A 13964-nucleotide genomic window follows, 5' to 3' on the forward strand; every position below is an offset into this window, starting at 1 on the left:
AATTCTGTGGGGCCTGCTATAATATATTTGTCTTATCCATGCCGTCCATCCGTTTTATAATATTATTTTACAGCATGAAATTAAAATTTAAGCATATCCAAATCTCAAGTGGACCACACCACAGGAAACAGTGAACTGAAAGCTTACCGTTGAAAACTTCTTAGAGGCCACAGACTTTTTTAATCAAGTTGTGTTTTCCCTTTATCCATGTCTGTTTAATCTTGTGAATAGGTTGGATGACAAATAAACATCACTGTGGGCCCTAAGAAGGTTTCAACAGTGTACAACATTTTCCTCACTGCCTCCTGTGGTGTGGCCGGGTTGAGCTTTTGACATGCTTCGAATTTTGGAACATGCATTAAAATGATCAGGAAAAACGTATGGACGGTGTGGATAATACACATACATCCAAAGTGGGCCCATAGAGTGTATTTAGTACAGCATAGCATACGGAGTTACTTGGTACTCAATCCGCTTCCTTCCGAACACTGACCTGTAAAGCGTATTCATATGGTACGTTACAACTAAGAAGCATCGAAGCCAATGACTTCCACGCTCCTGCAGCCCACCTTAATAGAGGAAGGCGCGACATGTTGTACGGAGCATGCGGAACAAAAAGCTCCGTGTGGCCCACCTTGACACGTATGAGACATCTAGTTCGTCTATCATTTGCTCCAGCTCATGTTGTAACATGGGCTGAAAATTAGGTTGATCCAAAGCTCTAGTGGGCCTGACCAAGATAGGATAAGGATCCAAAGCTCAAGTGGACCAGACCAAGGAAGGATGAGGATCCAAAGCTCTGGTGCGCCAGGCCAGGGAAGTTTTCAAAAGCTTTTCCCTTCATCCTGATGGGACTTACCTTATGGAGGGTTGGATAGAATGGCGCGAGGAAGGTTTGGATGGTGGATGCCCCCATCGGCACTGTTTAATATCGTGTGGCCCACATGTGCTTTTAATGGGCCTGATTTTTCATCCCACATCCTAATATGATCTGGTGCGAGTGATCAACGGAGTGGATGTCACATAAATGACGGGGGCCCTACATGGAGCCTTTTGCTGCTCAGGCTACCTACAGTGAAAATCGCGTGACATCGTTATTATTTTTGTAACCGTCCAATTTTCACATCGACACGTGGGCCCGCCTAATGCGTATACCAGCACAGTGGCTTCCATTTCCCAGTAGTCCCCGTTTCGCCGACTCGGTGAGGTACACCACACGCGCGGACTTTACACATGTGTATGGAATCTACAGCATCTACGGTTGACTGTCGATGAATGCTCCTTGCCACATAGTGCGTGCGTCGTACATTCACATGTATTTTACGCGCGCACGAAGAAGTGGACAGAAAATTAATAACCAACGGCGTGGATTCTAATTGTATATACTTGCTGCCCCGATGACTGGGCCCATCCATTCTAAAATAGATCCCGCATGCATATGCCACGTCAGCACGCGTGGTGCATTTGCGTTTGGCGCCTGAAGATGGCCCACCTGGAATTTGTGTTCCGCTGAGACGAATTCGTTTTCCGAATGTCGCGACTTAGTATCGTCCGCATGCGTTGCCTCTTGGGCCAATATGTATGGCTGGACAGATTTCTAAAACCATCCATCTTCTCACAGCTACCATCAATAAACTGCTCTGCAGTAATGAACTTCAAGAATGATCTTAGCCTTTGATTTTTCAAGTTGAATGTGATCCATTGAAAATTTTCTTTCAATTTTTAGAACCATTATTTCAGCGTAACTATTCGTAAATTACCTAATAAAGAATCATACACAAAGTGAACGGTTCTGATCATCAGATCACTTCATCAAGCTTTCCACAATGCGGCGGTATATACTGATGTTGACCATCAGTCGCGACACAAGGAACATGAAACCTTACCACACGTGCATGTCACGTGACAGCCGACAATACTGTATGTAAATACCGAAGTTAGGTACCCCACTCCGTATATACGGTACGACAGACCGTTAATTAACAGCCGTCAAGAGAGAGAACACCAACCTCTCCTGATTCCCCCCCAAAACCTCCAAACCCTCCCAACTCCCATTCCCATCCAACACGCCAGGGGTGCGCAGGTTAAGCTATCCGCTCCAAAGAGGCGCAGTTTAAGCTCCCCTCTCACCTCGATTCATCTATCTGTAAGAGACAAAAGAACAGCCATGGCTGCTCAGACTGCCGTCGCAGAAACCGACGATGACTATTCGGCGCTGAAAGACGTCAGGATAGGCCTCGACCGAGTCGAAGGTCCCTTCTCTCTCTGCCTTTGGATTTATCTATCCGAACCTGTCTGCCCGCTAGCAACGATTATTCAGCAGGTTTTGATTTCTGCCTCATCTCTATTTCGATTTGTTCATATCTTCTCTCTCGATGCAGGCAACAATACCCATTTCCTGTTCTTCCATGTTGTTTCTGAATATTATGATTTTTCTTCTTCTTCTGTTTTGACAGTGGACAGGTATCAAATTCTCCGTGTCAATCTCTATTGCTGCATTACTGTTGTTATTACTATTATTTTAACAATACCCATATCCTGTTTTGTACTGTTTGCTCATGGATTTTGTGAGATTCTTTTATCATCTGGAGGTATTGATTTCTCTTCTTCTCTGTATCTGCACTGTCTTTTCTGATGAGGCAACAATACCCATTTTCTGTTTTTATCTGTTGTTTCTGGTTTTCTCTAGCATTCTTCCTTTTGCAATTAGCTGTGGGTAAATGGAAGAACGATGACTTGTTGGGTACAAATGCTTTCTAATTGAGGATATGCTGATAATGTATAATATCTATAGTCGGTTTTCATTATAGGAAAATAGAAAGCCCTTTTGCTACTTCCCAGTGCAGATAACAATACTGAGTTCCTGGTTTTTCGTGTTGTTTCTCGAATTCATGATATTGTTTTATCGTCAGCTGTGAGCAGTGTCAAATTACTATTTTCACTGCTTTATTTTGAGTTTGTTTTTGGATAAATGGAAGAATTGATGTTCTCTTGGGTACAAATGCTTCTCTTGGGTACAAATGCTTTTTTATTGTGAAAGCTTATAATGACATGTAGCATCTATAGTAACTCTCTCTCTCTCTCTCTGTGCTATTTATTAAGGGAACATGCAGATGCTCATGAACCCAGATGAACTCCAACAGCAGATGCAACATTTCCCCTTTTTATTATGGGAACATGCAGATGCTCATGAACCCAGATGAACTCCAACAGCAGATGCAACATTTCCCCTTATATACTTATTTCCCTACTCATTTTATGTCATCAAATAAAGTACATATTTCTCATTTTGTTTTAAAAACCAGACTTGACTGGCTGCCCTTCGGACTGGTTTAGTCTGGAACTGAGCAGGATAATGGGGGTCACTTAGAGGCCTGTTTTGGGAAAGAATCTGTACTGACCACGCAGTTTAGCTGGTCCAAGCATCCAGGTGAGGCAGTGGACCAGGCAGGTCAACTGGTTGGCTGCTTTTTTCCTTTTTAATTAGACATATCAAAGTTTTAGACCTAGGCAAAGTCGAACCAATGATCTCCTTAGGAATAATGCTCCTGGTTGCTGCACATTAAGTACCATTTTCTATATTTAGTTAAGTACGTATCACAGGTTGGATGGTCGGAACCCCGGCTGGGCTGTTTTTGACTGAACCGCTGAAAGAAACAGGTCTTGGTCAGGTCCAGGTTTTAAAACATTGGTCCATTCTGTAATGTGTAATGTGTTTTTCCTTGTGGTTATGAAAAAAGGAGGAAACATGTTTTCCTGGGCATCTGATTCATTCTGTTGCTGAAGATGATCTCTCCCTATGTAGCTCTTCAATTTATTTTCATCGTCAAAAACAATTTCAGTTTCCTTTTTTTCTGGTTTCATGGAAAAGTGGTTGAATCCAATTCATTTTGGTTGCCCAGATGCATCCGGACATAAAAGGTGACATTCCCTTTCTTGTCTTGAACAAGGAGAAGAAGATAACACTCTTTCCATTGTTGTTCCTGCATGAAGAAGCTCCCCGTTCTCCTGCTTCCTGGACCAACGTGCCATGTTTATCTGCAGAAATTGAGTGCCCACTTACTAAATGGGTTCATGTTGGATGTGAGGTTTGTCGTCATTGTAGCACAAGTTTTACTTAAGTGAGATAATCACCTGATTTGATGAATTTTCCAATTATTTTTAGTGTTTTTCATCAGAAACACAATCTTATCATCAAGTACATAATGAGGTCTAGTCATGATGATGTCATCTAATTATGATCATTGCATGTCATGGGTCAATATATTTTTGCATCAATAAAATTAAAAGCACTATTAATTTGTTTGGTATTGAAAGATTAGAAATGAAGGTTACCATGAGGAGAATGTTCTTGCTGAGAATACCAAACCATAGTTTTCCATTATCATAGTAATCGTATTTCGTCCGTTATGAGATAAAATATCAGCAATATGTAAACAAAACACAATGCCCTTTCTCAGATTCCTTGGTAATGCCAAGAAATGAAATCTCAAATGCCTTCTAGAATGTGAATTTCTACATAACACTGAATAATCAGTTCAAGGAATTCTAGGCAACTATTGGACACATTCTAGAATGTGGATTCTCCACAATGCATAATGGTTGGACAAGGAGTTTCCTAGTACTTTCACTCTTAGGTTAGAACTAGAATCTTGTTGGCTTTCCCAGGTTTTTATTTTTCCTCACTTCTACAAGAATGTCTTGATTTTCCCCCCTTTTTATCCATTTAATGCATGAAAATACCTAAATGAATACAATTGCGAAACAGTCAAAAGCCCCAATGTTTTTGGCTCATTGACCCAAATCCATTGCTCATTACATGAAACCCCAAAATCTACCAGATCTCTGTGTTTGCTTCCAACATTCCAGGCATACTCTCTTTTTAGTTGCTGGGTATTCTTGCAAGACATAACATGCAATTTTGACTTAGCATTCCATGTTCTCTTGTAGTATGTAACGTGAAATATTTTTGGATCTATGTTCTGTCATTAGGTGGCTACAAACATCATGCGCCTTTACATTGACGGAGTGTTGGTCAGAGAGACACATCTGTCTCACTCAGCAAAGAATGAGTCTTATCAGGATGATTTACGGAGAATTACTTTGGCTGGTGGTGGTGGAGGCGACAAGAGACTTCAGGGCTATGTGCATGATCTTCGAGTCTTGCCTAAATCATCATCTATTGCAGACCACTTTGTAAAGGTATAATAACAGGAAGAGGACCTTATGTTGACATTTTCTCATTACCTATATAGAATCATATCATGTCTTCATACTCAATGGGTTTGGTTAATTGCAGAACCCACCGCTAGAACTATCTATTGATAGTTCATGTATCTCTGAAAAGCATGAGATTGAAGAAGGTGACGATGGCGTTTGGAGCGTTGTTGGGGGCAAGGTTAGAGAAAACTCTCATTCCCAAGACAGTTCCCATATGCGAAGTTTAAAATCATGAGCAACGAGTTTAAAATTTTTTATTTAAATTTTTTTTTTTTTTTTTAAAAAAAAAAAAAAAGAAGAAGAAGAAAAAGAATAGCCAAAGAATGAAATTAGATAATTTTAAGATTTGAACTGTAAAAACATATAATTTTATCAGCAACCATTGTGTGATTTCTACTTCTAATCTAACCTGCAATGGGAGATTGCACTTGGGTGCACTCATTTCCATGCTTGATTTTTCTGAACTAACAGTTCTACTGAATTACAGGCATCTTGTCGCAGGAATTTCTCCCTGGATGTCATTTTACTAGATGCCCTTGGTCGTTCTGTACACAAGGAAATTGAGGTCCTTATCTCCTATTTTACACTGAGCCGTGATTGGGATATCAATTCCAGATATTTCTTCTATTTTTATATAACCGTTGTTGTTCCTTTTTTTATTATTTTATTATTTTATTATTTATCAGCTTGTTGCTTCACTTGTATACGCCGACAATGGAGCGCCAGTGGAGAAGCCAAAGGAGGAAGCTGAAGCTCCTCTTCTGACAAGCTACGATGGAGTTGAATTGCCTTCAACTGACCGACCCATCAAACTTCTTCATGGCCGTGCATCCTTTAAGCTCAAAATATCTCAGGTGATTACCATGAGAAATCATCGCACTGGCGCAGATCCACTCAATTCATTACCTAATACCTGTCCCATAATCCCTTTTGGATATTGTCCTTTCATTTCCTAGATGTATAGGGATATGCTTTCGCATTTACAAAAAATAAAAATAAAAATGATTTCTATTGCTGCTTTAACCGAACTTCATCAATGACTTGTTCTTTTTTGCCATTTCAGCTTTCTTCCAAATGTGACAACAGGCTATTTCGTGTACATTTTGAGCCTCTTGACTCACCATCCACTGAAAGATATCCTTTTCTTGAAGCATTCTCCCGTCAGATTCGTTGCATATCTAGGAACCGTAATAGCCGGACATCTTCTGTATTATGGAAAAGGCCGACATCCACAGCACACCAACTTGATGGACCTCAGTCATCAGGAGCAGATGAGGGATCCCCTGAAACACAACATCACAATAGAGATGGCCACTTACAGATCTTGAGTCAGCGGATGTCAAAGTACAGCCCCCCTCCAAAACGTGTTAAAGTGGGAAATGAAAAATCATCAATTAGGATCTACGCTAACACTGTTCCGGAACATCTAGACAATGCGTACAGCTCTCGTTGCCTAACTGCTAAGGAGGTATCCTATGTTTGCTATCTTTAGCAATGATGATGTATTGAATGCTCCTCAATCAGAGAAGATGCATGTATCCTTGGTTTCACAGTTCAGTGACCCAGACTGTTAATATGGTGGGCCCACCATGTATGGAACATGCCCCTAAAACTCCCAGATTGGAGATCCTAGCCATCCTATGTCTTTTATTTTCTGTTGAATATGGACTGTTGCCATATTTCCTTTCTTAACTGTCTTTATGCAGGCAGCCAATCGATGGGGTAAGATTGTCACATCAAGTACATTTAGGCATTATCCATCCACCATGGGGCCCATCAGATCAGCAGTCTGGATCACTGGGGACCAGATGGTACCATAGATAGCCTTGGGTTGAGGATGGTATCATCTTCTAGAATTGACATACTTGTTCAAATATTTATGTTTCCATTGTATTTTTGTAATTGTTTTCTGCTTGAGTATCCATTTTTTATCCATGATTTTTTAACTTCTACTGACTTGTCACTTGTTCGGCTCTAACATAGGATGGGAATGGATTCGGAGTGGGTTTGGAGGGGAAACCTGAAAACCTCGAAAGGACAGACAGCATTCCATCTGATTCCGAGAGTGTTCATGCCAGAAACTCGGCTTTCAGAGGGATGGCAGATACTAGAAAGCCCATCTCAGATTTTTCAGTTTTCAAATATTGTCTAGAAGGCATGGATGAGCGTGCTCTATTACTAAGAGAGATTGTAGCTACTGCTAGTGACCAAGATATGGCAGACTTTGCACAGCAGGTTTCCTTGTACACGGGTTGTTTTCATCATCGGTAATCTGATTTGGATTCACTAAGAGGAATGCTACTTCCAGATATGCACTTGCAGTCCTAAGATCCAAAGCCCCCAAATGTGTGGGTATGGCACGTGTGAGAGATGCGGGCTGTTCATGAGATGGGCCCAATGTTAGTCCCAAATCAGGCCATTCTTCTCATCAGTTGGGCCCACATAATTCTGAAGAAATGGATGGTTGAAAGAGATTACCAACGGTCTGCATTCATTGTACATGTATGGCCCACCTGATGAGCAGACTGGCCTGACTTTTGGGCCAGTGCAAATTAATGGTGGGGTGACGTGATGTACAGCCGAGCTCTCACATACATGTATCATGTAGGCACATGCGGAGGCATTCAAGTTTGGTGACTGCAGATATGCCTTTGCTCTTTTCTTTTGAAATGAATTTGGAACTTCAAAATGTATTGAGTTACAGTGATTTGATAGGTCTCGTGTTGTTTCTTCAGGCACCAGATATTGATTGCAAAGGGACTGGTCCAAGAAGGAATAGACACTTGGAACGCAATTCCACGAAGCAACAACCAAGTTCTTTGGAAAAGTGCAGCCCGGGAAATTGAAAAGAAATTCATGAAAATTTCTAGTTGCTCTAGTAGAAGTCTATCTGGACAGGTTGCATCTCAGTTTTTTTTTTTAATCTTTCACCCAGTGAGGGTGCATCTTTCATCAATCCCCACTCAAAGCTTTGCTTGCCGACAATGTTCCTTTTCCAAGATTTCTTAAACAGTGCTGACTCATGCACCATATGTGTGGCATACATGCACATCGTTCCAGAACAATCAGAACCTGGGCCTCATTGTGGATGGAATACCACCCAAAAACCTTATTATCTTGGCCATGAACTGGGATGCTGATGGTTCTCTTTTAACAGTCCATGTGATGACTGCCATGGCCATCCAATCAATGTGATTACCAGGATATACTCCATCCCAAATAGGTCCATGGTTTGGAATTTAATTACCTGCAACTTACCTGGGAAAGAAAACCAGTTTGCCCGATTCGGTCTGACTTGGTCCCATTTCGTTGTGGTGACTCTTGTTGTTTTGGTCCAAAACTGAATGAATCTGACGATAGGGAATCATAAGGGATGATATTTTAGGAAAGGTACTTCAAATGGCCTGGATTGATGTAAATATGTGCCACATGTATGGTGAATGTGTCACTACTCCCCAAGACATGATGGAAAACACACACAAGAGTGTAGCCCCTCAAAAATACTGTTCTAAGTATTAATCTTATCCAATATTTCAGGACATGGAGCTTTTGCAAAGAATTGCCAGGTGCCAGGACAAGATCACTCGTGAGAATTTTGATAAGATGTGGCATTGGTTGTATCCCATAGCTTTTGCTTTGTCGAGGGATCAGATCAAAGCGGTCTGGGAATGCACATCACCCAAGTGGATAGAAGGGTTGATTACAAAGGAAGATGCAGAAGCTTCAATTACTGGTCCAATAGGGCTCCAAAGACCGGGAACTTTTGTACTTAGGTTTCCTACGTCACGGAGCTGGCCTCACCCAGATTCTGGCAGCCTGGTTGTCACCTATGTCGGTGCTGATTACGCTCTTCATCACAGGATGCTCTCTCTTGATGATAGGTTGGTTCTTGGCTTCCTCATTGAACTCGAACTGTACCGATGATTGTTTAATTTTCTTTGTTATGCTCCACCTAAACAATTTTAGCTACGCTCTTTTTTTATTTTATTTTCCTGTGGGTAACATAGTTAAAAAGCTCAAAAAAACTGGACTTGATCAAATTTTGATTTGACTTGACAAAACTCAATTTGACAGAGATTCAGTCTACTTAACTCGCCATGACAAAAAATATTTAAGATATTCAATATCGGCATTCAAGACTAGACCAAGTTTATTCGACTTGACTGGGTTTGAGTTGGATCGAGTTTTCGCGTATTTAGACCATGGCGGAAGGAGGCTTTCCTGATGATTTGAATAGAGAAATTGAGCAACTGTCCCTCTCTCTCTCAGCGACAGTTAATATGACTCTCCCATCAGATTCAGATGAAGGGTTGAAGTCAACTTGAATGCGAAATGGCCTTTTCTCATGATGGGGAATCGATAAATCAAATAGATGTATGCCACTCTTCCATCTTTTTGTTAGCTTAACCTTCACGTTGTTGCTTCAGTAATCGCAGTGAAGTTGTGGTGGAATACAAAAACTCAAAATGTATAGAGCCTTTTCTTTCAGGGTTTCGATTTCCACGTGTTACGATTTTTATCTTAGCCCATATATTTTTTTATTAAGGCAATGAAACTTTTTGCATGATCATGACTTCTTATATTTTTTTCACCGTTCATGTTGCTTCAGGGAAACAAATAGAGAATCACTTCAAGATTTGCTATTGGCAGAACCTGAACTCTCTCATTTGGGAAGGTAAGTCAAAACTTGAGCTTACATGACCATCTTGTCAAATGCCCGTGTTTGTTTGCATCTATCACGCTCTTGAACCAGTGCGTCTTTACACAAGTGCAGGCATATTGGATGGCGTGTATTCGTGTGCTTCTTGTGGTGAGGAAATGCACAAGAATGTGCTATGCATATGTTCATGGACATCCTTGTAGATTTCTTCTTCTTTTTCGAAAAGAAAAAAAGAAAAAAAGAAATCTGCAAGGATGTTCATGAACATATGCATAGCACATTCATATGGTGATTGGAATAATTGATTTCATGGGTTGTCATCTGAACAAGCACGATCTAACTACTATAGCCATCTAATTATTGGCTTGTAAACAGCCAGATACAAAAGATGAGCAAAAGATGACAACCACCAATGCTTAACAGGCAGAGATCACACTTATCAGAGAGTTAGCAATTTAGTCCAATCACCATGAGTTTTCGACTATGGACCATGGGGCCCTAGATCAACAATCTGGATCACCATAAACGTGTACCACATGTTCTCGGTCATTGTTGTGGCATTTCTCATTTAGGGCATGCTTGGATACATGGAATCCAAGGCAAAAGAAAGGGGAAAAACACAATAAATTATCAAATGATGATTTCAATGAGAAATATTGAAACATGGATTCCATTTTTATGTACTTGTTTGGGTAGCAAGTGGAAATCTGATATTCCTCTTACAATACTCACCTATTTTCTTTTGCCAAGAATCCAAATTATGTAAAAGTGAATGATTGCTTGGTGGAATGCACCATTTTTTACTATCCAAATAACACAAATCACCACATCAAAGAAACCCTTTCATTCTCTACTGTTTGGCATGGAATCCATGGTTTCCAAACATGGCCTTAGGGTGCTTGCAGGAAAGAAAAAGAAAAGGAAAAAAATTTGTAATAACTATCTAATGATTATTTCTTTTGTTTTTTGTTTGGATAACAAAATAAAATGTAGATTTCAAAAGGCAATTATTAAACTTTTTTCATAGTAAGAATTCTCTAGCACAAGAAACTAGCCGACTGTTGCTAGAGGAATATGATATTTTCACTTGCTATCCAAACAAGGAATCCATGTTTTAGTAGTGCTCTTTGGAAATAATGATTAGATTAATCTTATATTTTTCTTTTCTTCTCTTTGTTTTTTCTCCCCGCAATTCAAACATATAGCCTTTGCTTACTTCCTACAACACCCCCATGTAATTGGACTGATGAACGGCTGTGCAGGGTAACAAGACAAGTGACTCAATTTGTTGGAGATGAAGTCTAGATGCAGATTTTCACTTTGAAAATATGATGTTTGTAGTTTTTTTAAATTTTAATCAACATACTTTTTGTATATTGGTTTTCTTCTTGTATTCAATTCCTAGAACTGAAATGTATTATTATTTCTAATGAGCCTTTTTTATTGTAATATGATACAAAGCAATACCACAGATCTGTACTGCCCATCCTTTCTACATGCCACCACATGTGCCAATGACATGTGCAAGATTATGTGGCCCAAGAAAGGCCGGTCCGCTAATCTGTTGGGCCACGATGTATGAAACCAACTGATGCCTCAAAAACTCCTGGGAAAAAACATTCATATCCACCCATGTTTTGTGCCTTTTGGCCCACTAGATGAGTGGACTGATTTCTAGGCCAGGGCATGTGCTCAGCTGAAGACAGCTCAGATATGCCATGGTGTCATCGGAGTTTCAATGGGAACTAATGGCCAGGCATGATGCATAAGCATGTGGACAGTGTCCTGATCTGCCCGTTCACATTGCTTGATGATATTTTTGGTTTTTTTTTTTTTTTTTTGTTAGTAACAGATTGAATGGTCAGGATCACTGAATTGAGAAAGAGAAACACTTGGATGCTCTGGCAGTATGTGATGGATGATAGCAAACACAGGTGCTTAGAAATTACTTTAAAATTGCATACGTGGCATGCAATTAATTCAACCGTCCAAATTTGGGTCCTAGCTTTTAGATGTACCATGAACAAAAAATTACACTTATTTGATCATCCAAACTTTGGGTGGGGTAGACGTCTTGAATGGTTGAAATGAAAAATATCCAATGGCCCTATTTCAGTAAGTGTTTACAGAATCAGAAGTTAGGATTGTTCAATGAATCTGATTTTTTGACTGACTGAGAGACAATGGGTTTCATAATTTCTCCAGTTGCATGCCATGTTACAATTTCAGAGAACCCGTGCATCAAGCATCATACTCTTTGGTAGTATCAAATAACTCCTCATTGGGAGATCAGCCCATCAATCATTTAGAACATGGCCCACCATCAGATTAATTTAATGGATTATCACAGCCAACATGGACATGGCCGCATAATAGCGCAATTCACATCATGAAAATGAGTAATCTCATTTTACTAGATCATACTCACGTAGTATTAGAGATCAAATACATATAACTATGATTATATAAAATGAGATCGAACTCATTTTGAAGTGGCAACCAAACAGACCTTTGATGAAACTGCAATGACTGGACCTCCTGAACTAGGGATTATGGTTAAAAGACTTGGTGACTTGACCCAACTTGGTTCAGTCCCAATTCAGTTTGGGGCTCACCTAAGTCAGGGGGTGACTTAGGGTGTCAAAATGCACTGGGGCTCACCATGTCAGGGGTGACTTGGGGTGTCAAAATGCATCGGTTCCCACTGAGTCGGAGTCAACTCATCAAACCATGATACAGATGCCACCACCATAGACGGCCTATGCCTCGCAACTTCCCCAGGTCATAGTTGTAGATGACAGATCAGTGGTCGGAATTGAAGAATAAGCCCCATTGTCAGAACTAAAACATGGACAGAGGCCTCAGCATAAGGATCCTATAACACCTCGTGAAACAAACGTTCAGCAAGCAGCAAGGAAGGTGATACTGTAGAGCCAGAAGAACTGGAAGACGGTAGAGACATATTGCTACATTACACATGGTAGGGTTTTCTTTCAATCAGGATTGTCTATCTAGTGGGACCCTCCATGGACAGAAATTAAGTTGACTTATGCGTAGATCCGATGATCCTAGCCATCTAAACAGTGCCCTCCAATAGATGGTGAGAATGAAAAACAGTTAATAGTCAACATTTTAAGTACTCGAAAAATGATGGCACTCTTCTTATGAAGAGTAGATTTCTGAAACATTGTCCACCACTAGTGAGGCCCACTAGTTGGACAGTTCACATGCAAGCCACACATGATTCTTATGTCACCACCAAATGAATTTGTTTTTATAACATACAGAGCTATTAGAACGAGTAATATAAAGTAGCTCATTACAGACTGTAAAATAAATGCATAGAAAGATGCCAGTGATTGCAATCCACCATCTTCGTTGAAAACCTCTCAAGCAGCAATGCAAATGAAAGTGTGGTGGAAATTTACTGGTACGTACCGTCGCCAAATCATGATAACGATCAGACAATACGGTTCTATACAGGATCATATTCTGGGGTAGCATTTGGATTTGTACCCACAAACCTTGTTTCTAGAGACTTATCGAGCACCCTCAACGCACTTGGTGTTTGGGGTGGTGCGGAAAACACAACCCACATTAAAAGCTAAAAGGCACCCAAAGGTACACTCAATTGCCAAAATCTAATACCCATAATAGGTGAGAAAATACTTAATGTAGGGGCATTTTTACATTGGGCTCGAGTGGAGTCGCTTGTGAGATGCAAGGGCACACTCGGGGTGGGCGGAGCCCACGGGGAAGGTCTCGTGTTCGAGATTCCTAACCGGGGGTGATTAATGCGTATTTTACACTGGGCTCAAGTGGGGTAGCCTGTGGGATGTGGGGACACTCAGGGTGGGCAGCCCATATGAGGCGGTACCCATGTGAGTCCTAACCCATGAGATGTGGGCCTGAGCTATGAGATAAAGGGATTAATTTGCCATACTCTAACAGTTCGAGCTTTTAGAGCAAGTGATTAATTGTCCTGCATCAATACTAGTTTGATTGAGTATGCTACTAATAGATCTTACCTGTTAGTATTGTGTGTGCTTCCGGAGGAGCACAATGCTAAGAAGGAAGTTTCAGA

At 40.6% G+C, this 13964-nt stretch overlaps 1 protein-coding gene across 3 annotated transcripts; it reads left to right on the forward strand.

Moving 5' to 3' along the window:
* Window positions 1-1990: 1990 nt before the first annotated feature.
* Window positions 1991-11313, forward strand: LOC131248120 (SH2 domain-containing protein A-like). 3 transcript variants are annotated; one of them, XR_009172147.1, is made up of 14 exons: window positions 2204-2323; window positions 3306-3430; window positions 3903-4088; window positions 4993-5202; window positions 5300-5398; window positions 5708-5785; window positions 5907-6074; window positions 6284-6688; window positions 7204-7487; window positions 7956-8118; window positions 8758-9101; window positions 9295-9594; window positions 9830-9895; window positions 11143-11313. XR_009172147.1 is itself a non-coding variant. In XM_058248183.1 (12 exons), the coding sequence occupies exons 1-12, from the start codon at window positions 2168-2170 to the stop codon at window positions 11183-11185; spliced, it is 2202 nt and encodes a 733-aa protein (XP_058104166.1). In that variant the 5' UTR covers window positions 1993-2167; the 3' UTR covers window positions 11186-11313. The 3 variants fall into 3 exon arrangements, 1 of the variants encoding a protein (XP_058104166.1); XR_009172146.1 differs by lacking the exon at window positions 3306-3430 and having other exon boundaries at window positions 1991-2323; XM_058248183.1 differs by lacking the exons at window positions 3306-3430; window positions 9295-9594 and having other exon boundaries at window positions 1993-2323.
* The last annotated feature ends 2651 nt before the right edge of the window (window positions 11314-13964 follow it).

The sequence above is a fragment of the Magnolia sinica genome, chromosome 6, assembly GCF_029962835.1.
Source record: "Magnolia sinica isolate HGM2019 chromosome 6, MsV1, whole genome shotgun sequence".
Taxonomy (NCBI): Eukaryota; Viridiplantae; Streptophyta; class Magnoliopsida; order Magnoliales; family Magnoliaceae; genus Magnolia; species Magnolia sinica.

Excerpts from the sequence above, each read along its gene's own strand:
- LOC131248120 (XM_058248183.1), top strand. The coding sequence starts at position 2,168 with ATGGCTGCTCAGACTGCCGTCGCAGAAACCGACGATGACTATTCGGCG. Across the intron at positions 5,203-5,299 it reads TTGCAGACCACTTTGTAAAG|AACCCACCGCTAGAACTATC; the intron begins GTATAATAACAG and ends GGTTAATTGCAG. Across the intron at positions 6,689-7,203 it reads GTTGCCTAACTGCTAAGGAG|GATGGGAATGGATTCGGAGT; the intron begins GTATCCTATGTT and ends GCTCTAACATAG.